At 41.9% G+C, this 22,121-nt stretch overlaps 1 protein-coding gene across 2 annotated transcripts in view; it reads right to left on the bottom strand.

Annotated features, from left to right (window-relative positions):
• SLC30A9 (solute carrier family 30 member 9) overlaps positions 1–22,121 on the bottom strand; it is a 69,939-nt gene that overhangs the window by 37,749 nt on the left and 10,069 nt on the right. Inside the window, exons 3-9 of one of the 2 annotated variants that reach the window (XM_069977574.1) lie at positions 13,458–13,520; positions 12,904–13,003; positions 10,938–11,030; positions 8,211–8,293; positions 7,341–7,399; positions 3,217–3,284; positions 2,878–2,980 (exon numbers count right to left, since the gene is read on the bottom strand). In XM_069977574.1, coding sequence (XP_069833675.1) covers positions 2,878–2,980; positions 3,217–3,284; positions 7,341–7,399; positions 8,211–8,293; positions 10,938–11,030; positions 12,904–13,003; positions 13,458–13,520 — 569 coding nt within the window. The remainder of the gene's footprint in view (positions 1–2,877; positions 2,981–3,216; positions 3,285–7,340; positions 7,400–8,210; positions 8,294–10,937; positions 11,031–12,903; positions 13,004–13,457; positions 13,521–22,121) is intronic. The other variant, XM_069977575.1, reaches the window with a different exon arrangement.

Genomic DNA, 22,121 nt, shown 5'->3' with positions numbered 1-22,121 from the left:
AGATGGAATTGAATACCTTTGTCATAAAGGGGAGCAGCCGCTCCTTAAACATTTTAAAAAACGCCGCCGTATACCCATCCGGGCCCGGGCTCTTCCCATTTTTCAGCGCCGTGATAGCTGCCCCTAATTCCCCTTCACCAAAGGGAGAGTCTAAGTCGTCCTTAGCCTCTTGATTCACCATTGGCAAAGCCGTGGCCTCAACGTAATCCTGTATTTTCCCTTCCAGAGTGCAAGGTCATGCATTTTAAAAGGAGGTATGGCACTGCATGCCATACTACTTTTCCTGCTAAGTATGAGAAAGCCTTTGACATGGTCTGTACAGTTTGCTGCACAGTCATTTTACATGACTTCCATGGTCCCGTCTAAAAGACAACAATAAAAAAAAGAGTTTGTCCAAGTGATAGCATTAAGTTATGATTGGTGGGGGTTCACCTTCTAAGACTGCTATCAATCCTGCACCTCAGCCACCCACTGTGGGGGGAAAGTGCAACACAGCTCCATGCAAGTAAAGTTCTCTGCATATCCAGAAGGCAAGGGGCACTGCCAGGCAGAAAAGAACAGTGAATGGCCCTCAACGATCACCTGAGAGCATATCTGAGCAACTAGCCACACTCTAGGAATATCCAACCCCTTAAGGGGAAAATAACCTACTGATGTGTCCCTATAGAGCACAGGTGCTGATGATGAAGGCAGCTTTTTTACCTTTATCCTCTGCGCCGGTTTTAGGAACTTTGTAGTTTAATCCATATGTAAATAAGTCAGTTGTGTGCACTGGGGGCAAGGCTACCACCCTCCGATCTACCTCACCACTTTTAATGAATATTGGGGAAGCCCTCTACAGTGACATCACTCCTGCGCCCATCACTGCAGCGCACCATTAGAAGGGACGGGCCAGTCAGAAAAGATTGTTGCATTGAGGGCAATAGACCTGTTCCCAGTGCACCAAACCGCTTAATTTACATATCGATTAAGCTACAAAGTTTCCAAAAACGCCATCAAGGATCAAGGTAAAAAACTTAACCTTAATCCTCAGCACCAGGGCTGTGGAGTCGGAGTCGTGCAGTTGGAGCTAGTTTTGGCTGGAGTCGGAGTTGGAGTCGGGAAAAAAATGTACCGACTCCAGCTTTAAAAAAATCTTTAAACAATTTAGAATTGAGTTTTGATATGAATTTTATAAGTTTTGCTCATCATTTTGTGTGTGTGTGCTATGGCTGCAGCAGGCTGTGCGTGTGTGTGTGTGCTATAGCTGCAGCAGGCTCTGTGTGTGTGCGCTATGGCTGCAGCAGGCTGTGTGTGTGTGTGTGTGTGTGTGTGTGTGTGTGTGTGCGCGCTATTGCTTGCCCTCACAGTGACCCTCAACATCACTATGTGTGACTATCAGTATGGCTGACCCCTCTGTATCACAGGGATTTGACAGTGTTAGTAGTGTTTCTTTGTGTATGGTGAATATTAGTTAGAAACATCGAAGATTGTCAGCAGGAAAAAACACCTGCTTCATCTAGTCTAGTTCTGAGTTGTACAGGACATGGAGGCTGGAGACTGGCTGAATCCTCTACACACACAGGAGAAGCTGCTTTATATACAGTATTCCTTTATTCACTCAGAAGTTGCACCAGGATCATGTAGGACATTAGAGAGAAGCTGCTGAACCAGTGTGATAAATAACTCCCCTGGTATCTGACCGGCCATTTATGAAGGAGCAGGTGTCGGAGTCGGTCCTGATAAAATTCAGGAGTCGGGGGTCGGTCCTGATAAAATTCAGGAGTCGGAGCTGCGGCTTACCGACTCCACAGCCCTGCTCAGCACCTTAGGGACATATCAGCAGGTTAGATACTTCTAACCTGCTGATAGTCTCCTTTTAAAGAGGCTGTGCTGGGAAATTTTCAACTATATATACTGCCTCATTGTGGTATAAAACAAGCAAGCCATAATTAACTCACCATCCCCTTGCTGCTCCCAGCTGGTTTCCTCTTCTGGCAGCTTCTGCTGATGTCCCACTTCACAGTTCAGCTATGTGACTGGCTGAGCGGGAAGAGGGAGGTGAATGAAAGCTGACAAAATGGGAGCACACCCAGGACCAGATCGTTTTATGCCACAGGGAGGTAGTATATATAGCTTAAGATTTCTCCAGACAACCTCTTTAGGGAGAATAAATAAGAATACACTACATAGAAAAAAGTATTAGACTCCAGCTCTTCATCATTGAATCCCAATGTTTGATTAAGTCTCATTGCCACAAAACTTGGATTGCATGCCACGACCTCCCATCTGACACGAGTGTCTGACCTCATAAATGGTTTTCTGGACGAAGGGCAAAAATTCTTAGACACTATATTGATTCTGTAGAAAAGTCTTTCCAAAAGAGTGGAAGTGATTATACCTGCACAGGGAGGACTTATTCCATATTAAAATGGTTGTCCCGTCAGCAAAAAACAGCTAGAGCCTTCTGCTTGCTGGCACTCACTTTTAGATCCTATGTTTTCGAAGTAAGCACTCCTAGACTCCGGGTGAACAGGGCTAAATCACGATTATTGCGCGTGGTATCAAAGAGTTGCACAGTATCTATGACATTGCGGATATACTGTACAGCTATTTGTGATTGCGTGGGAGTGTGTTTCGCCCACATGCGATGATCGCGACTTCATTTCCCACTCCATTGTCTCGGAAGGGAAGGGGTTGAAAAAAATATTTCCGCACTGGCAAGCAGAAGGCTTTAGCCATTTCCTACTCTGTGGACAACCCCTTTAATTCCTATGAGCGGAGAATGGGATGTCCTAAAAGCTTCTGGAGGTGTCCCAATACTTTTATCCAGTGTAATTCTTTTGGTCGTTTTAACCTTAACTAGAATGGCGATACACATTGTCTTTTGCTTCTTACCTGGTTACATGTGTCAGCTAAGGAGTGAATGGCTTCAGAAAACATACTAGCAGATCCCGTGTACACCCAGGCCAAAAGCTTAAAGAAAAAATTCAATCCATTTCTGTAGTTCAAGGAAATAAAACAAACATATAAACAAATCGTGTTACTCAGCATAATCAATGACATTGCATTGTATATGCAGGAATTTACTACTAAATCTATACAATGCATTCAAGTGATGGCAGCCCCGAATTAGATCTTCTCTCTGGGGCTACATCAGGCATATTACAGATAAAAGTACTATAGGACTGCATGCAATATTTAGTTATTTGAGTTAAAAAACTGAAATATACTTACATGCAAATAGCTACCATCACCACTTTACCAGGGCCCTTTAAGAACATAGATGCTGTACTTAACCGGGGCTGAAACCAAACAAAGACATGTTGGATTCAGAACATACAATGTAGTGCAAAAACGCTAAGGCTGGGTTTACACATGAGCGGCGGTATGGAGGCGTTTCCCTCCAGCGCAGGAGAAAAGCGCTGGAGGGAAATGAATCATTGAACTGATCCCATTGTTTTCAATGAGACCGTTCAAAACATGCAGCAGGAAAATAGTGCCCGCCGCATCGCTGGTCCTAACGCACCGCAGCTCCCATTTAAACAAATAGAGTGCCGGAAGCCTCGCTGGGCAGGACGCATGCCGTTTGGCTCTGGCTTCCGGCGTTCAGCCAAAGAGAAGCACAGTATACAGACAAACATATCTCTCCCCCTGTGTGCTCTCCCCCCTCCCATATTGCCCCCTGTTGCTCCCCCAGAAGCATATAGCCCCCCTGTTGCTCTCCCAGAAATATTTAGCCCTCCTGTGCGCTCTCCACCAGTAATATATAGCCCCCGTGTGCGCTCTCCACCAGTAGTATATAGCCCCTGTGTGCTCTCCCCCAGTAGTATATAGCCCCCCGTGCGCTCTCCCCCTCCCAATTAGCCTCCTGTGTGCTCTCCCCCTCCCATATAGCCCCCCTGTGCACTCTCCTCCGTAGTATATAGCCCCACTGTGAGCTCCCCCAATTAGTATATAGCCCCCCTGTGAGCTCCCCCAATTAGTATATAGCCCCCCCCCCCCCCGTGCACTCTCGCCCTCCCGATTAGCCCCCCTGTGTACTCTCCCCCTCCCATATAGCCCCCCTGTGAGCTCCACCAATTAGTATATAGCCCCCCTGTGGGCTCCCCCCCATTAGTAGATAGCACCCCTGTGCGCTCTCCCCCAGTAGTATATAGCCCTCCCGTGCACTCCCGCAGTAGTATATAGCCCTCCTGTGAGCTCCCCCATTAGTATATAGCCCCCCTGCTGCCACTATACTCGCAGCGTGATGACAATAGGCAAATTCCGTTGAAAATGACAGGAAAACATATAGGGAAAAAAATTGTCAACTGATGAGAGCAAATTGTGACAACTGATGGCAAATGATGGTTTTAATGAAGAAGAGGATAGAAAAACTGATGACAACTGATGCATTTATGGCATCAGTTGTGACATCAGTTGTGGTCAGTTTTAAGGCAAAGACTGCAACTGACGCAACCTTATACAGTATATGTAAACCCAGTCTAACCTGACTTTGTAAAAGGGTATGTTCACATGACGTTTTTGGCCGCACGTCGGGCTACACGGCACAAATCAGTGATAAAAGGATGCTGCCCTGCAGTTCGAAGTGCGGCCGGCGGCCACATTGACTTAAATGAGCAGGACGGAGTCATTATGTGACAACGTTCTGCTTATTTGCGGGACGTACACAGCTTTTGTGCAGGACTCAAAAGCGTAGTCGACTACGCTTTTGAGTCCGGCACAAAAGCAGAACACAGTCACATAATGACTCCATCCTGCTCATTTAAGTCAATGTGGCCGCCGGCCGCACTTCGGGCTGCACGGCAGCATCCTTTTATCACTGATTTGTGCTGTGTAGCCCGACGTGCGGCCAAATATGTCATGTGAACATACCCAAAGATCCCTATTATAGTTCAATTAAGACATTTACGTGTCCTTCTCAATTTAAAAAACAAAAACTTTTGACATGCAGTTTTGACTGGGTGTTCAGACCTCAAGTTATATTGAGCTGGGAGAAGCATGTGGCTGAGCGTTCTTTCTGGCTCGCTGCTCAGTGGGCACCAAGACCCCGACTAAGGGTGCATTTACACGTACAGGATAGGTGTTCAGTTATTTAGTTTAAATCTGCTGTGGATCCTGTACGTGTGAACGCACCCTAATCAAATCTTTTATCATGCCAGCATGATATGCCAAAGGTTTACTTATTGACGGGAAGTGACGGAAAGACATTATTTCCTAAAAGTGTCTGTTTAAAGGAAGAGACTTTAAGCCATATAGATAAATCCACTCCCCAGATTTGTCCCTTTTTAACCCTTGCCTCTCAAAACTTCTGGGGTCTAGTGAACTTAGGGTGGAGGTTAACGGCAATGTGGCTAGCACTGTGGTGGGACACTGCGGTACTACAATACGTATACTTTCTTTTATATTTTCTTTTTTACTACATGCATGTAGTGACAATATCAGACTAGACATCCTCCTGCATGAAAGGTCACCTGATGGGAGGCTACAGGGGAAGGAAGGCACAGAACGGCACTAACTTTCTGTAGGTCATGAACTTGATAAATGTCTCCACTAAAACGGGTCCAACCCCCAAGAAGAGAGTGCAGACTTCCTTCTCCCAGCACTGCAAACTATAAATGAGTTTTACTTCTGGGAAATCAATAACAGTGATTTATGGTTTCATTATTCTACAATATCTCAGGTCATTACCCTAAACTTCTATTACAAAGGAAATAGCGATACATTAGACATTTCATTTGTGGCTCTAATAGCCTGCTTTACCAATGAAACCCTCTCTGGAGCTGATACATAGGTTAACAGCAGGTTAATGCTGTATGAAGCTAGTACCCAAAGAAAAGAACACAGAGGATACAGATGGAGACAGTTTCTCTGTCATAATAGGAATAACTAGCATACAATCAATGAAAGCATAGAGAGGCCTATGCCTTAAAGGGGTTATCCCTAGATTTAAAGTTATCCCCTAAGCACAGAACAAAGGAAAACTAGGCTAAACAATGAGGTCTAAGGGCCGTATTACAATGGATGAAAAGTAGTGTAAAACTGCTAGATTTACTTGGCCTATTACACTCCTCATTAATTGTACAGCAAGGGCTGCATGTGTACATATATATATATATATATATATATATATATATATATATATATATATATATATAAAAATTATATATACATTAGCGATGTCCATGCAGCCCTTGCTTGGGGGCTGGGTTCACACTATGTATATTTCAGGCAGTATTTGGTCCTCATGTCAGGTCCTCATAGCAACCAAAACCAGGAGTGGATTGAAAACACAGAAAGGATCTGTTCACACAATGTTGAAATTGAGTGGATGGCCGCCATATAACAGTAAATAACGGCCATTATTTCAATACCACAGCCGTTGTTTTAAAATAACAGCAAATATTTGCCATTAAATGATGGCCATCCACTCAATTACAACATTATGTGAACAGAGCCTTTCTGTGTTTTCAATCCACTCCTTGTTTTGGTTGCTATACAGCCTCACAAATACAGCCTCAAATATACATAGTGTGAACCCAGCCTAAAAGTGTAACATAAAAGTGCAACTTCAGAGCCGGTTTATGAGGTGACAGGCTGCTCAGCCAATCACTGGCCATGGCTGTCCTGTTCCAGCCAGTGATTAGCTGAGCAGCCTGTCACTTCAAAGACCTGCTCTGAAGTTTCACCGCTGGCTGCAGGAAATAGCCTGGAAGACACTGGGGAGCATGGAGACGTAATAAATATATTAGTATTTTATTTAGTCATCAACCGTGCATCAGTATTATGATTAGAAATGCGCGGCCGGTGATTTTAGGCCAGGACCAAAACAGACACAATCAGCCGTTGTCTTTATTACACTGAGCGATAATAGCTCTGTGTAATAGGGCCCCGACTCCAGGGACCCCCACTGATCACTGAGGTCAGTTGTCTCTCCCAGAACAAAGGGGTCGTGCAATAATTTTCCCCTCAAGCCTGACCCTTATCTTTACCGATATCACCTGGTGGTGGACGGTCGGGAGAGTCCCATACACATGGGGTATTCCTATCCCAAGTTGATACACGCTTGACTGGCTTAGAGGTTTCTGCTACCAATCTAACAGTGACATGAAAAAATATTTCCCCTTTAAAAAAAGGATGTATGTAAGATTCTCCACAAAAAGGGAAATTGTAATTAGAGTAGTTGCTGAGAGATGTTCATTGATGTAAATGACAAATGTATTAGTGGCATATAATAAGTGCCAAAAAGAGTGTGTATATTGAGTGAATTATAGGTTCATCTCATTCATTAGAATTTCTTCTAACAAAGGGAATAATATCAGCTATGAAATAAAATACCTAAAAGTAAATTTCTATACCTTAGTATTTCCTAGGAATTCTTTGTATTCTTTTAATAATTTCTGATTTCTAAATAAATCTGAAAACAGGAAATGATAAATTCAGTAAAACACGTAATACAAACCAGGTTTACAAGAGTCATACAATAAACTTAAGCTTTTAAAGTTTTTGTCAGCTCATGTGGACTCCAGGACAACCCATTAGGCTGGGGCTACATGGCAAGTCTAATTCAAGTCATGCAACCAAAGTGGTGTATGGCTTATTATCACGTGACTTTATTGCAGTTGTGACTTGAGTGTTAACAAAGGAAGCATGGTGCAGTCACACTGCTACTTGCCCTAGGATGTACTATAAACAAAGTTATGTGCTACTTCCAATATGCCACCAGGATGGATTTTTAGTGGCTGAGATGCTGCAGTAGCACAATAACACCATTTATCAACATTAGTTGCAAAGTTTCACAACCAATGTTTAGCCCTAGCCTTAAAGTTATTAAATGGAGTTACCCAACATAGCTGACAGCGTCACAGAAGTGTGTCCATGACACTGTCAGCACCCTTCCCACCCTCTGGCCACAGCAGCATCTTCTGGCCACCGCCTCCTCCAAAAAGATAGACAGCAGGTGGGGGGGAGAGATACAGCAGCGGCCAGAAATCAGGGCAGGCTGGGGTTGTGACACTGTCAGCCAGGAATGAAGATGCTTTTTACAGAAAATGCTGGATCACAGAGTATCGCTAAAGGTATGTATGCAATGCTCTGGTTAACAGCGTCTGGAAACTGGCAGCACGGATATATGCATATCCATGCTGTCACTGTCCCATTAAGAGGTCAGATCTGCTGTGTATCTCACCAATTTTCTAGGTGAACATAAATCCTATATTTTAACCTACTTTCTTTGTACGCAATTTCTTCTTCTTTTCTTAACTTCCGTTCCCTGAAAATGGCTTCAGGACTCCCCCAAACTTCCATAGCTCTGTGTAGAAAAATAGCTATAGTTATCATTAGAGGACAAGTTATGGAAAGGGGTGTCAGGGGTCAGATCAATGTGCATTCTAGAAAATCCATTTTCCATCTTATTCACATGTAGGGCATCTGCTGCACACTATGCATGTTCAGCTCAGCTATTTACACATAGCAGACACGGTATGTGCGAATGCACCTACAAACTCACTAATGGTAAAATGGTATTGTTCATCATCTTTCCATATAAAAGACATGTCTCTAAAGAATCTTATTGTGGCACAGAAATACAGAAACCCCTCTTCCTTGTGCAGATTCATTTTTTTAGATTCATCTTAAGATCGCCAGCAGATGTAAAAATGGCTAGGCCTGAATGCATTACTGTAGGCCTCACTGCAACGTCTTTTGACGCTTGAAAGACGCTTCTTTGTTTTAAAGAGTAGTTATCATTATGAAAAACTTCTGACAGGTCCTAATGACAGGAGAGACGTTGTGATCAGTTAGGGCATGTTCATTTCTGCCTGGCTCTCCTCAGAAAGTGTATGGAGCACATATTTATAGGACTTCTCATCGTCTTTCTTTAAATCTGTACAACAGCCACTCCTCTCTCCAACGCGGGCCAAGCAGTGCCACCTAAAAAGAATGGCTTTCAGCTTAGTGTTTCTGTTTCTTCATTTTAGCGATCCTCAGGAGTCTGAGCATCCAGAACCCCATTGACCAAAAAAACTTCTAACATGTCATCATGGCAAGTCAGAAGATTGTCAAAATGGTATTCACCAAGCTAGAAAGCATTAGGAAGCAATCATCCTTTGAATATTGGGTATGAAAATAGATTCTAGATAGAGTCTCAGAGACGTCTTTAAGACCAGCTGCAGGTATTCCCATATTGTACACTGCTGGTATCTCTCTAGGATATGCCAGTACAATTAAGAGTCTGAAGTCTTTGACCCCACCAAACCTGCAAACGGTAGAGCAGCAGCCTTATTGCCACATTCCGTGCACAGTTTGTATATATAATACATATATTATGTCAGGACCTCCAAAAAGAGTTTAAATCTGTACTGATAAAGCTACGCTCCATTGCACACCATCAGTATATACAGATTGTGCACGGAATGTGGTAATAAGGCCTAATGGTGCGTTTACACAGACAGATTTATCTGACAGATTTTTAAAGCCAAAGCCAGGAACACAGGAACAGACTATATACAGAAAACCGGTCGTAAAGGAAAGATTGAGATTTCTCCTCTTTTCAGATCTGGCTTTGGCTTCAAAAATCTGTCAGATAAATCTGTCTATGTAAACACGCCCTAATACTAGAGCTCCTTTGCAGACCCTGCACAACCAGGAAGCCTGAAGTGTGGGTATACCAGGAAAACAATCTAAGGGTTTGTGGTAACATCTAGCTGTAGGACAGAAGTGGCTGCACACACAGAGTAATTGTACCATATACTCCAAGAGAGGTATGGAAACAGAGTGAACTGTCCGGTTCTTTATTAATCTTGAGTTGACATCGATGAACAATGGCTGTCTATTTCTGACAACCTCATTGTTAAAAATGGGTTACATGGTGTCTCAGCATTCAGGACGTTTCTAGATAGGCCCAATGGAACAGATGAAAACGGGGTCCCTACCCACTTTAGCAACATAAGTTTATACTCATGTGTCCCAGTTACCTTCCTATGATCCTTGTGTATCCTGTGATGTGGGGATCTCTGCACATGTTAAAACACAATAAAGTAATAGTCCAACAAGCCTGAGCACCTTATTTCCTGGGGCCTAATAGCTGTCACATGGGTGGACTCTACATATGCACATACGCCCTTCTGAGTACAGTATACATATTAGACGCTAAATACATTTAGCTTCCCCAGTTATCCTAAATTAAAGTATTAAAGTGTGACCATCATTTCAAACCACTTTTCAGAAATTAAGTACAAGTGATTAATTTAGTACAAGCGATTATAAGAAACTCTGCAATAGGTTTTATTAGACAAAAGAGTCTCCTTCTGTACAAACAAGACTGTTTTCCAGCCTCCTCCCTCACTTCCTATCTGTTGCAGAGAAGCAATGTGAAGACAGATTTGCTGTGCCCACTATACCCTATGAAGGTGGGAGGGGCCGAAGGGGATGATCGAGCAGAGAGAGGAGAGAACCAAACTGCGTAGTTTGCAGTATAGGAGCCAGCATAGCACAACATCCTGCTGGGCTGGTTCTCTCCTCTTCCTGGTTACTCATCCCCCTCAGTACCTCCATAGGTTATAATGGACACATCAAACCAGTCTTTACTTTGCTTCTCTGTAATGTAGACGATGTTGCCCGATAATGGACTGATTCAAATTAAGGCAGGAAGATGGAAATCAGTCTTTTCAGCCTTTTACCTAATAAGTTTCTTAAAATCTCTTGTACTATAGATTTCTGGAATGACAGTCACACTTTGAACCTCTTGCTTTTGGGATTTGTAATGAAAGGGCTGACATGTGATTACCTTTTGCAGTGTCAGTCTGTAAGGTGGGGGCTGTCAGGTTGCTTTCCTACCTCCCCAACCAGTTTACCCAGTCCCATTTCTTGGACGTTATATTTGGCAGAGGCAGAGTAATATGTAATAAAACACACTGAGATGAATTCTGTGTTGCTTTAGAAGACTATGCACTTACTTTGTTTCTACATCTGATCTTAGGAACACAGTAAATGACTCAGAGTCATCATGCGGGCTTCTTCGTCTAATCTTCCGCAGCGACTCCAGGTCACTGGTGTAACAAAGCGAGAAATAATGGGGTTAATGCGGATGAACTGGACTTCTCCTGGACAAATCATCATTAAAATAGAAGTTAATCTGCCCTTTACTGCAAATTGGCTAACACAGCTTTTCTGTACAGTCTCAGCACCATCACATCTAAAACAACTCTTTTTCATATTTGCTGCAGCCATGAGTAGACAGCTATTCAATCTTGCTTATCTCCTAAAGCTTATATAGCACCAACATGTTAACTTCATTTAGGTGCTGCCTTTGGTTAGAGGACTAAACTACAGGGTTATCAAACTTGAACACCCCCTCCCCCAACTCTGAAAGGGAGTTTGTTGCTTTTAATAAGGTGGCAAAAATCAGACAATGGGTACTTCAGATGATGTGCTCATCATATTAAATAAAAAAAACATTTTCTTCAAAAAGTTGACTATAGGTGGTGCTATTGAAGTAATTATTTATAGAGCAGCTTTTAGAGATACACAGGTGATTAGTACTTAAAGAGGTATTCCAGGAAAAATAAACTTTTCCCCTTTCTACAGGATAGAGTAAAACTAGGAGATTGCGAGTGGTCTGACCTCTAACCCCTGCTGGCTCTGTTTTCAGCTTTTTCCCTCGGTTCCATAGGAATGAATAGAGCCACGGGTCACGTGCTGGACCCACAGCCCTATTCATAACAGAGACAGTGGGACTCAACACAGAGATGGGGAAGGCACAGAGGTCGGACCTACTTTTCCACTATCCATTTTTCCCGGAATACCCTTTTAAACAGGTTCACACATGCTCTTATGTTGGTATAGGGCAATAAAAGTAGATTGTAATGGTTGCTGATGCGCTGTGTAAGATATTATAAACACATATCGTTTGGAGCACTGGGGGCATTCCCCAGTACATCAGTCCACCCACCCATTAACCTTGTAAGTCACGCCTCGTAAGGAATATTCATTTAGTTCCCCTGCAGTGATGTAAGAGATCCTGTTCTAAGCTTCTGTTTAAGTGCAGTAATATCAGCTGTACAGTGGCCGGGAAGGGTTACGCCACATGCACCAGTCTGTCACTGAACTCGGAAGCAGAGAGGCATCTGGACCATGCACGGCTGTGACGTTGTAAGTGCCTGCAATTATAATAGGTACAGACTGCTGCATGTGCCATAAAACTGCCCGGGCGCCTGGGTATTACTGCACTTACACAGGATCCCTTATGTCTCAAGCAGGGGAACAAAATGAATATCCATTACAAGGCGCGGCTTGTGGGTAGAACAATGCACTTGGGGAAAGGGGAATGTTCCCAGTGCTTCAAATGATCTAATTTACATAAAACTGTTTAGTTTGCTGATGCACTTTTTCTAAAAGTTCTAAAGGTATCGTTACAATCTGCATTAATATCTCTATACCAATATAAGAGCAGGTTCACATGTGTGAACCTGCTGATATTTTCCCTTTAATTCCTAACCTGGTGATAGCCCCCTATTGTGCACGGGGAGCTGAGGACAAATTGAGGACTGAACTGAAGAGTGGCTATTTCTGGAAGAAAGGGGCCATTTTTTTATTATTTTCTAATGCGTCATAATCTGTTAATAACCTACAGTGCCTGGATGTGACTGAAGAGTTACATAATACACTGGAAAATCGTATGTCCAACACAACACGTGTTTTTTTCTAACCATACTACCTACAAAACCTGAGCTTTGTTTTGGTGGTTTAGGTGTTTGCATGACCAAAGGAAGGGTCCACAATGAACAACAAAGCACTTACACCCCTTTGGCACTGTCTGATTTCCATAACTTTAAATCCACTGTTATTACCATATGACAGGTCTATGGCAGTGTGCCCTGATAAATAGACATCAAGGCCTCATTATGAAACATAGATGAATACCTGGGTTTAAGGCAGAATTCATTCATTGCTCGTATTCCGGTGATGAAATTATTCTTCATGTATTTGCTTCCATATTCTCGCTTTTTTAGTACAGCTTTAACTAAAATAAATATCAAAGTATAACTTAAAAACAGGTCACATACAATAATACAAAGAAAATGTTGTCATATTATATAGCTGTCAGATCAAATCACTGTCCCTTCAATGCAGATACAGCAGGGGATCTGTACCCGATAGAACTGCAGCTGTAGTGGGGATGTCAGGGCTTGCATTAATGTGTATTCCTAGAAAACCTCTTTACCCAAATTAAATGTAAAACCTTTGAATGTCTATGTCTAGGTCTATAATTTCTTTGCAAAGAGAAAATCCAGCCTCTAAAGACCGCTCCTCAGAACTACCTGAAGACAAACAGGACTGTCATGTCCAAACACAGCCACATGCTTCTCTCCCAAGCTCTCTGCTCCCTCCGACTTACTATAAAACCCTCCTAAAGCAAGGGGGTGCAATTGTGAACAGAGTATAATAGAGAAAATGTAGGAAAACCGATCACAAACCTTTTACTTGAATAGGGTCGGGGGGTAAAGTGATTTTGTGTTCAGATTTGACAGGATCCAGTCCTGGTGAAGATACAAGAAATTAGTTATCAAACTTTGTCCAAAATTCTCATCTCCAGTTTCTTAAACTACATAACATTTATTGGAGGATTTCTACATAAAATATCTGGCATTTTTAAGAAAATTTCTAATGAGACAAGAAAAAATTAGGTGAATTCTGCCGATCAGACTGCAATGCAAAACCCAGGAATTTAATGTTTTTTGGTGGCAAGACAACTACATTCACCTACATTTTATGATCCTACACACTTTTTTTTTTTTTTTATAAAGAATCAACAATATAGACAGGACTAAATTCCATTCATTGTAAAATACAAAGTTCATCAACGTTAAACGCAAATGACATTCATCGAGAAATTCACAGAGGGGTCTTATAATAAAGTGCCCCCTTGGATTACACATCTGTCTATTGCCCATGAGAGTGTTCAGCTTTGCTGGCTTGATGGAAATAGAAAGCAGTGACTGACCCTCACCTTGACACTGTGTCTGATCATAGAGATAATACATGGTCTCCTGTGTGCTCCACAATCCAGAGGGCTGGTATATACTATAAATTACTATAATATAGTAATAGTGTTATAGTCTAGTTCAAAACCATGTCCTCAATATCCTCAATAGGAATAGGGATATGTCTTCTACTGACATCAGGTTACCAGGATGTACATTAGTTCCACTGTGTGGGGGAAAGCCAGTGATCAGCTGATGAACAAGAAATCTCTAGTTCATTGGTTATTACTTAAAGTAGAAGTTCGGCGAAAATTTTTATTTTTGTATTGTATTGCCCCCCAAAAAGATATACAAATCACCAATATACACTTAGGGTATAAACCCACACACCGTATACGCAGCGTATTTACTGCTGCGATACGCAGCAAATACGCAGCAGATTAGATCTAAATAACTGAACACAGCATCAAATCTTCACCATCACATCTGCTGCGTATACAGTGTGTGGGTTTATACCCTTACTATGAGAAATGGCTATAAAGTGCTTTTTTCCCTGCACTTACTACTGCATCAAGGCTTCACTTCCTGGATAACATGGTGATGTCACGACCCGACTCCCAGAGCTGTGCGGGCTGTGGCTGCTGGAGAGGATGATGGCAGAGGGATGCTCAGTGTCCCTCCAGTGCCCTGTGTCCCTCAGTGTCCCCCTGCCATCATCCGCTCCAGCAGCCACAGCCCGGACAGCTCTGGGAGTTGGGTCATGACATCACCATGTTATCCAGGAAGTGAAGCCTTGATGCAGTAGTAAGAGCAGAGAAAAAAAACACTTTATAAGCATTTCCCGTAATAAGTGTATATTGGGGATTTGTATAAACTTTAGGGGCACAATACAATACTGTACATTAATAAACAATTCACCAGACTTCTCCTTTACAGTGGCATTCCTTAACTTCTTTGGGACATATGCCGTACCCGTACGGTATATGTCCGCAAAAGGAGTGCTATCTGCAGTGCAGGACCGCGGCTATTAGTGGGAGCGGTCCGATCGCCGCTCCCGCTAATTAACACCGTTAATTAACACCCCCACCCCCGCGATGTGATTGCGGAGGGGGAATCCCTTCAGCTTACCGGGTCGGGCCTCAGCGACGTAATGACGCTGATCCTAGCTCAGTATTCTATTGTATTGGCCTGCAGCAGGCCAAAGCAATAGAGCAACGATTTCATGGATCGGTGCTGTGTTATACAAGTACACTGATCTCTATGAGAGATCAGTGTAGCTGTATTAGAAGTCCCCCAGAGGGACTTTAAATTAAAGTGAAGGTGAAAGAAAAAAAAAAAAAAAAGGGTTTCCATTAATAAAAAGCCCCCTCCCCTAATAAAAGTTTAAATCACCCCCCTTTCCCCATTTTATTAATAAAAATAAACAAACAAGTTTGATATCACCGCGTGCGTAATCGTGCTGCACGGTATACAGTGTAAGCGCAAAGACCCGCCAAAGTGCAAAAATTGCGCATTTTTGGTCACATCAAATCCAGAAACATTGTAATGAAAAGCGATCAAAAAGTCGCATATACACAATCAAGGTACCGATAGAAAGAACACATCATGGCGCAAAAAAATGACACCTCAATCAGCCCCATAGACCAAAGGATAAAAGCGTTATAAGCCTGGGAACAGAGCAATTTTAGGGATTTTTTTTTGCTGTAGAACATTTTATTTTTTTAAAAGCCATCAAATAATATAAAAGTTATGCAAGTTGCATGTTTTAATCGTACCGACTTGAGGAACATGTATACCATGTCAGTTTTTCCATAGGACAAACAGCGTAAAAACGAAAACCGCCCAAAAAAAAAAGAATCGCGTTTATTTTTCTATTTCACCGCGCACATAATTTTTTTTTTTTTGTTTCGCAGCATATTTTATGCAAAAATTAAAGTCTGCCATTGCAAAGTACAATTAGTGACGCAAAGAATAAGGGCTCATGTGGGTTTCTAGGTGAAAACATGCAAGTGCTATGGCCTTTTAAACACAAGAAGGAAAAAAATGAAAACGCAAAAACGAAAATTGGCTCTGTCCTTAAGAGGTTAAAGGGGTTATACAGGCTTATAACAACATGCCTGCTTTATTAAAAAAAAAAAAAAAAAAAAAAAAAAAAAAACACACACACACTAAAAAGAACAGTGCCACACCTGTCCTTAGGTTGCATGTGATATTATCACATCAATGGAACAGAGTTGCAAAAACTGAAAACAAGAGTGGTGCTGTTCCTGCAAGGCGGCCATGTTTTACTAAGCCTGGATAGCCTGGATACTAAGCCTCTTTTAAATCACCACTAGTCAACTGCACAACCACCCATGTAAAGATGATAATAAAGGCTCTGCAAATGAGCATCGAGCTTGCTGATCTGCGCTCACATCTTACACTGAATCGGTCTAGGTAAAAGGATCCCTACAGAGTCAAAACCCTTCCATAAGTCTTATTAGAATATGGTCACATGTGGCATATATGCTAAACATTTCAAACAATGAAATCTGCAGCATTTAATCTGAGTTTCTGCATAAAAACTGCATTGAATGCTGCTGTTTTCTTGCCGATTTCACTATGGATTTATTACTATGAAAGACAAATAAAGGGAATACTGTATAATGTAATATAAATATAACCTCTGTATTGTGTGTAAAAAAAAAAAAAAGTTGCAAAATCTGTTGCCGCTATACAAATATTATTATATATTATTCCCCGATTACACAATGTGCACATCATATCCATATCATATATGCTATGTGTGAACATACATTTAGAAGCCTAATCTTTTAACAGAGACAAAGAAACAAATGACCATCAAGGGCTTGCTTGTTGGCTGATCTCTGGCCCTATTATAGAAAGGGCGATATTGGCTTATTCAGACAATAATTGCCCAATGTAATACGGCACTTTTTTACAACAATGTACTTCTAAATCTTTATATCACAACCTTCTCGAATAGTGGGCAAATATCTGAGTGTTCAGCCAGTTTACCATACAAACAAGAGTCAGTATTATGTGTACCCAGGTCTGCTAATACTAATGCTGTACATTGTAGCACTGGCTGCTGCTCAAACAAGGCATCAATATCAGTTAACATGACAGCCAAAGAAGAAACATCTCCATAAGATTTGGCTCTTTTTAAAGCGAAGATTGAAAATCTGATTTTGTTTTTTGTTAGAAAACGCGGGACAATACACACTGACGGAAGGCTCGCAATAAATAATTCTAAACACATACATTTATCATGAGCCATCGCCTAAAAAGAATAAAACTTCTCCGAAAATGCAAACAACTGATGGATTTCAGGGAAATTAATATCCGTTTGTTTTGCTAATGACGGCAGATGTTTTTGTCTTATAAATCTTATGCGGGGGAGATGGAGCTTGAAGGATTGCTGCTTAGATATTCAGGACTTGTAATAAGTGACTAGTTTGTTGCCTTAAACTACTTCTAGATGCTATCGGAATAAAATGACTTTAACCATTTTGTGGTTTGGATGACAAGGAAAATAGGACTATGTGACCCTGCTATGTTGAACCCATCACTCTATAGCCATGGACTTTAAAGGGGAACTATCAGCAGGTTAGACGAATCTAACCTGCTGATAGCTCTCTAGTGGGCACAGGGAGCGGAGGATGAAGGTATGTCTATTACCTTCATCCTTAGCGCTGGTCCGGAGCTGTTAGTTGTGCCCATAAGCAGTTAGGGGCACTAGGGGCATGGCCTTCGCCCCTCCGAGAACAGATATGGGCAGCCCCCTCCATTGACAATCATTAAAGAGGGCGCCGCACGGGAGACGGGGCTTCGGCCCCCAATGATTATCAATGTATTGGTGCTCAAAGGGGCAGTAGCCATGCACTCAGTGCTCCTAATGGTTTACGGGCACAACTAACAGCATAGGAATGGTGCTAAGGTTGAAGGTAAGAGACATACCTTCATTCTCAGCGCCCTGTGCCCACTAGGGAGACGTCAGCAGGTTAGATTCAGTTTACCTGTTGATAGTTCCCCTTTAATATCACATTGTGGTGCTACTTAAAGTGACACTGTCACCCCCTTTGTGCATTCAGACATCTCTACACAGGTGTAAAGGGTAAATTTAGCGTTTTTCAAACCTTATTTCATATCATACGTCATGGTGCTTGTTCAAGTAAAAAGTGTCCTTTTATCAACGGCAGATTGTATTAAGTGGGCGTGGCCTCGTGGCATTAGCGCCACTTAGCCCCGCCCACAACACCGTTGGTCCTGCCCCCTTCACACCCATTGGTTGGCCGACGTAAAGGGGGTGGCGTCTAGACCTTTCGGCCAGCCTGTTCCAATGGCCAGCGAGGGGGCGCCCACTTAACACAATCTGCAGTTGATAAAAGAGGACTTTTTACTTGAACAACCACAATGACGTATGATATAAAATAAGGTATGAAAAACGCTAAATTTACCCTTTACACCTGTGTAGACATGTCAGAAGGCAAAAAGGAGGTGACAGTGTCACTTTAAGCTTCTACTCTTCTGTGGGGGCATTATTTTATATGTCACAATTACTCTAGTACCAGGATCCAAGGACCCAGGCTTTGTATTTGCCATATGCCACTGGTAGAACAACAAAGTTTAAAACAGGCAAGAAAGTCAACGGTACTCTGGTTTTATTCTATCTATGAGCAGACATGCAGTGTAAATGTACAAGATTATATAACAGAAAAAACAAAGACCACAGAATTAAGATACATGGCCCAGATTTAACCATAGAAATAGAATTTGCCCATTTGAACCAATTTTCCTTTAACAGAGCTCAAAGCTATGGGCAAATGACACCCATTTTTGTTTCATACAGATTGATAAATCTGAGAAAAATATAGTTCATAAACAGCTTATTACAATTATTCGAGCACCCCTGTGCACAAACTAGTGCCATATACCAATAGAAAGAAAATAATGCAACATCAGGCATCCAAGGTGATGAGTAAAAACTGCATACTTTAATTAATGCATAATTAAAAAAAAAAGCCATCGGGATCGGACTGACCACCAGACATCTGATGCTTTTTGAGTTATCTTAACCCATAGTTAACGGGTTATTCACACTTCCCGTTACCTTGCATACTTTCTGGCTTTCTCTGTGAGCGGGCAGCGGGCTCCTTAACTGTGATTGTTCCTTTTTACCAGCAGCACTTGGATTGGCATTATGGCTGCTGGCCGGTGCTTTGCTGTTCTGTGCTGAGCTCAGCTACACCAACTCTGACAGCTCCACAGAGCTAGGAGATACCAGTGTGATGGATTACTGCAGATAATGTGGGCTGCAGGGGAGCCTGTATAAACCCAGCCAGGGAGGGAGTGATCAGCCCAGCCAGGCCACTGCTGATAACAGTGGTCAGGAACCTGGACAACCTGCTGTCAACAGGGAGCAGAAAGCCAGAGCTAAAAAGGTAATAAGAACGAATTGCAAAGTTTCTTTTAATTACCTTACGTTTTAATTATAGATATAGTTATTAAGATGGGAATACCCCTTTAAAGAATCACTGACTAAAGGTTAGGAAAACTTCAAATGCGTCAGATGTCTGGTGTTTTGTCCACTGTTTATGGCTTTCTTAATTATGTGTCAATAAAGTTTTCAGTTTTTTATGTCACCTTGATTGCCTAACATTGGGGAAAAAAATGAAATATCACTAAGTTACACATACCATCAATGTCAGATTGTTGGAAATGCATCCATGGGGACCCATCTACAGTATGTCTAGAATAAAGGGGCTACAGCTCCTTCTGCTCCTCTAAAATGTCAAACTGCTCCAACCGAGGAATGTGTCTGGCATTGCATTAGACTCATCCAAGTGAGTGGGAGGGATACCTGTCAATTTCATGATGCCCAAGCCATTAGTCACTGGGGTGTTCCCTGGTATCTTCCCCTCTTCACACCAGCCCTGTTTGATAGATCTCTCCATGTTTGGGTATAGAATAAGACCTTTAACCCTGAAGACCATTTGGGGTTCTCCCAATAAGTTGTGGTTCAGGCAGAATGAAAGTGATGTCAGGTTCCTTTCAAAGTCTTTCACCAGAGGTAAGGTGTTATGTAACTTATTGGTTTAATACAACTTTCACTGGTTTCCATTGGTGGTCTGCATATTCTCCCGTTTCTGTGTCTTACACAAGCTAATATAAATCGGTTACTTAAGGGATGCAAGTACAGTTCAGTGCTTACTGTCTTACTGGTCTGTACATTTACAGTTTGTTTTTAATGTATTATAAATGCTTTATAAAAAGAAGCTAAATGTAAAAAATATACAGCTGTCCAATATCAGGCAGAATGGTTATAGGCCCACAGAACGTGTATAGGCTGTACATGGCTAGCCCTGACTTGCCACCTCCTTAAAACTTCTTGCATTTCAGACAACTTCTTGTTAATACCTACACAGCTACCATACCCCAAACCCTTTGTTTTACACTTTGACACAACAAGTAATAACTTACTAGATGTCACCTTGCACCTTTTTATATAGGAATGACTTTCCATATCTGTGCTACAGATCATAATCCCGGTCAGAGCAGTTATACAGGAGTTGCAGCCACTGTGGTAGCTATTTACTACCGGGCTATACAGGTTTATGACCGATCACACAAACATTGTCTTTAACCATAAACATAGATTTGTTTTGTTGTTTTATTTGGGTTATTCCTTTTCTCTCTTTTATTTAGGCCACCAATGTCTTTTTAGCAGAGCCAGAGCTCCTGCATATACTGTACAGTACACAATGAATGGAGTCGGTGACAGACAGCTTGGATCACTGTGTAAAGTATTTGACAGCTTCCTATTAACTTCAATGGAAACTAAGCAGCAGTAACTCAGAATGGTCACTACACAATGACTGGAGCTGTCCGCTTCAGACTTTGTTCATTGTGTGCATGCTGAAGCTGACACTCTGCCTTACAACTGATTTGCCAGGGTAGAGGCAGCCCACCAATGAGACACTAATGGCCTATCTTCAACATAAAAGTAATTGTGCCAAAATGGCAGTTATAGTTGCTGGGTCCTGTACCTGTCCAGCTTCTGATCACAGGTGGTTCTCATGGCAGGCAGGGGACATTCTAGAGGCCTCCATGGCTGCTATGTTAAAAGGACATAATAAAAGTTAAAGGGGTAATCCAGCATTAGAAAAACATGAACACTTTCTTCCAGAGACAGCATCACTTGTCTCCAGTTTGGGTGAGCTTTTGCAACTCTGTTTTATTGAAGTAGATAAAGCTTAATTACAAAACCACATCTGAACTGGAGACAAGAGTTGTGTTTTTTTCTGGAAGAAAATGGCCATGTTTTTCTAACGTTGGATAACCATTTAAGGGTAGGTTCACACTACGGAATTCGGGCGGATAATTTTCGTCGGATTCCGTGGCTCCATAGACACCATTCTATGGCAGGACAGATTCCGCGTTCCACCGAAAGAATAGACATGTCAGTTCTTTCGATGGAACGCAGAATCGGCCCGGCCATAGAATGGTGTCTATGGCACTGGCGGATATGCGTGGATATGTAAACCTACCCAAACTGTGCAATCAAACAATCAGTTTTGGTGAAAAAAAAATTAAAACTTCAAATACTAAACATAGAAAACTGGTATCACCATGTACGGAAATATCCAATTAAAATATATGTTTTTTTCCTGCACGATGAGTGTCATAAACCGAAGGGGGAAAAAAAAATAGCACTCAATGCCAAAATTACCACCATTTTTTGTTACCGCTCATGCCATGAAACATGGGAAAAAAACACACAATCAAGTGTACCCCAAATTGTACCAATAAAAATGACTTGCATAAGACTAACAGATAAAACTTTGGACCTATTATTGAGGCACATGTATTCTATAGAACAATTATAGGCGGCAACATAAGGTTTTTTTCACACTGCATTTTTTTTGCAGTGTCCAGCAGGTGTATATAAGTCAGGATTGTTACCTTTGTCATATAGCTTTAAATTTATCATTAACGGATCATGCGCTATGGAACAGCACAAACTGTGCTATTAGACCCACAAGAAGAATGGAAATCCTGATGGAAACCACTCGATAGAAGGTCGAAATTACCTCCATCATATCTGGGGTTACATTTGTCACATGACTCGGATAGGCAGATGGACACCACAAAAGT

This window comes from Dendropsophus ebraccatus, chromosome 7 (genome assembly GCF_027789765.1).
Source record: "Dendropsophus ebraccatus isolate aDenEbr1 chromosome 7, aDenEbr1.pat, whole genome shotgun sequence".
NCBI lineage: Eukaryota > Metazoa > Chordata > Amphibia > Anura > Hylidae > Dendropsophus > Dendropsophus ebraccatus.
This window is presented reverse-complemented; position numbering and strand designations above follow the sequence as displayed.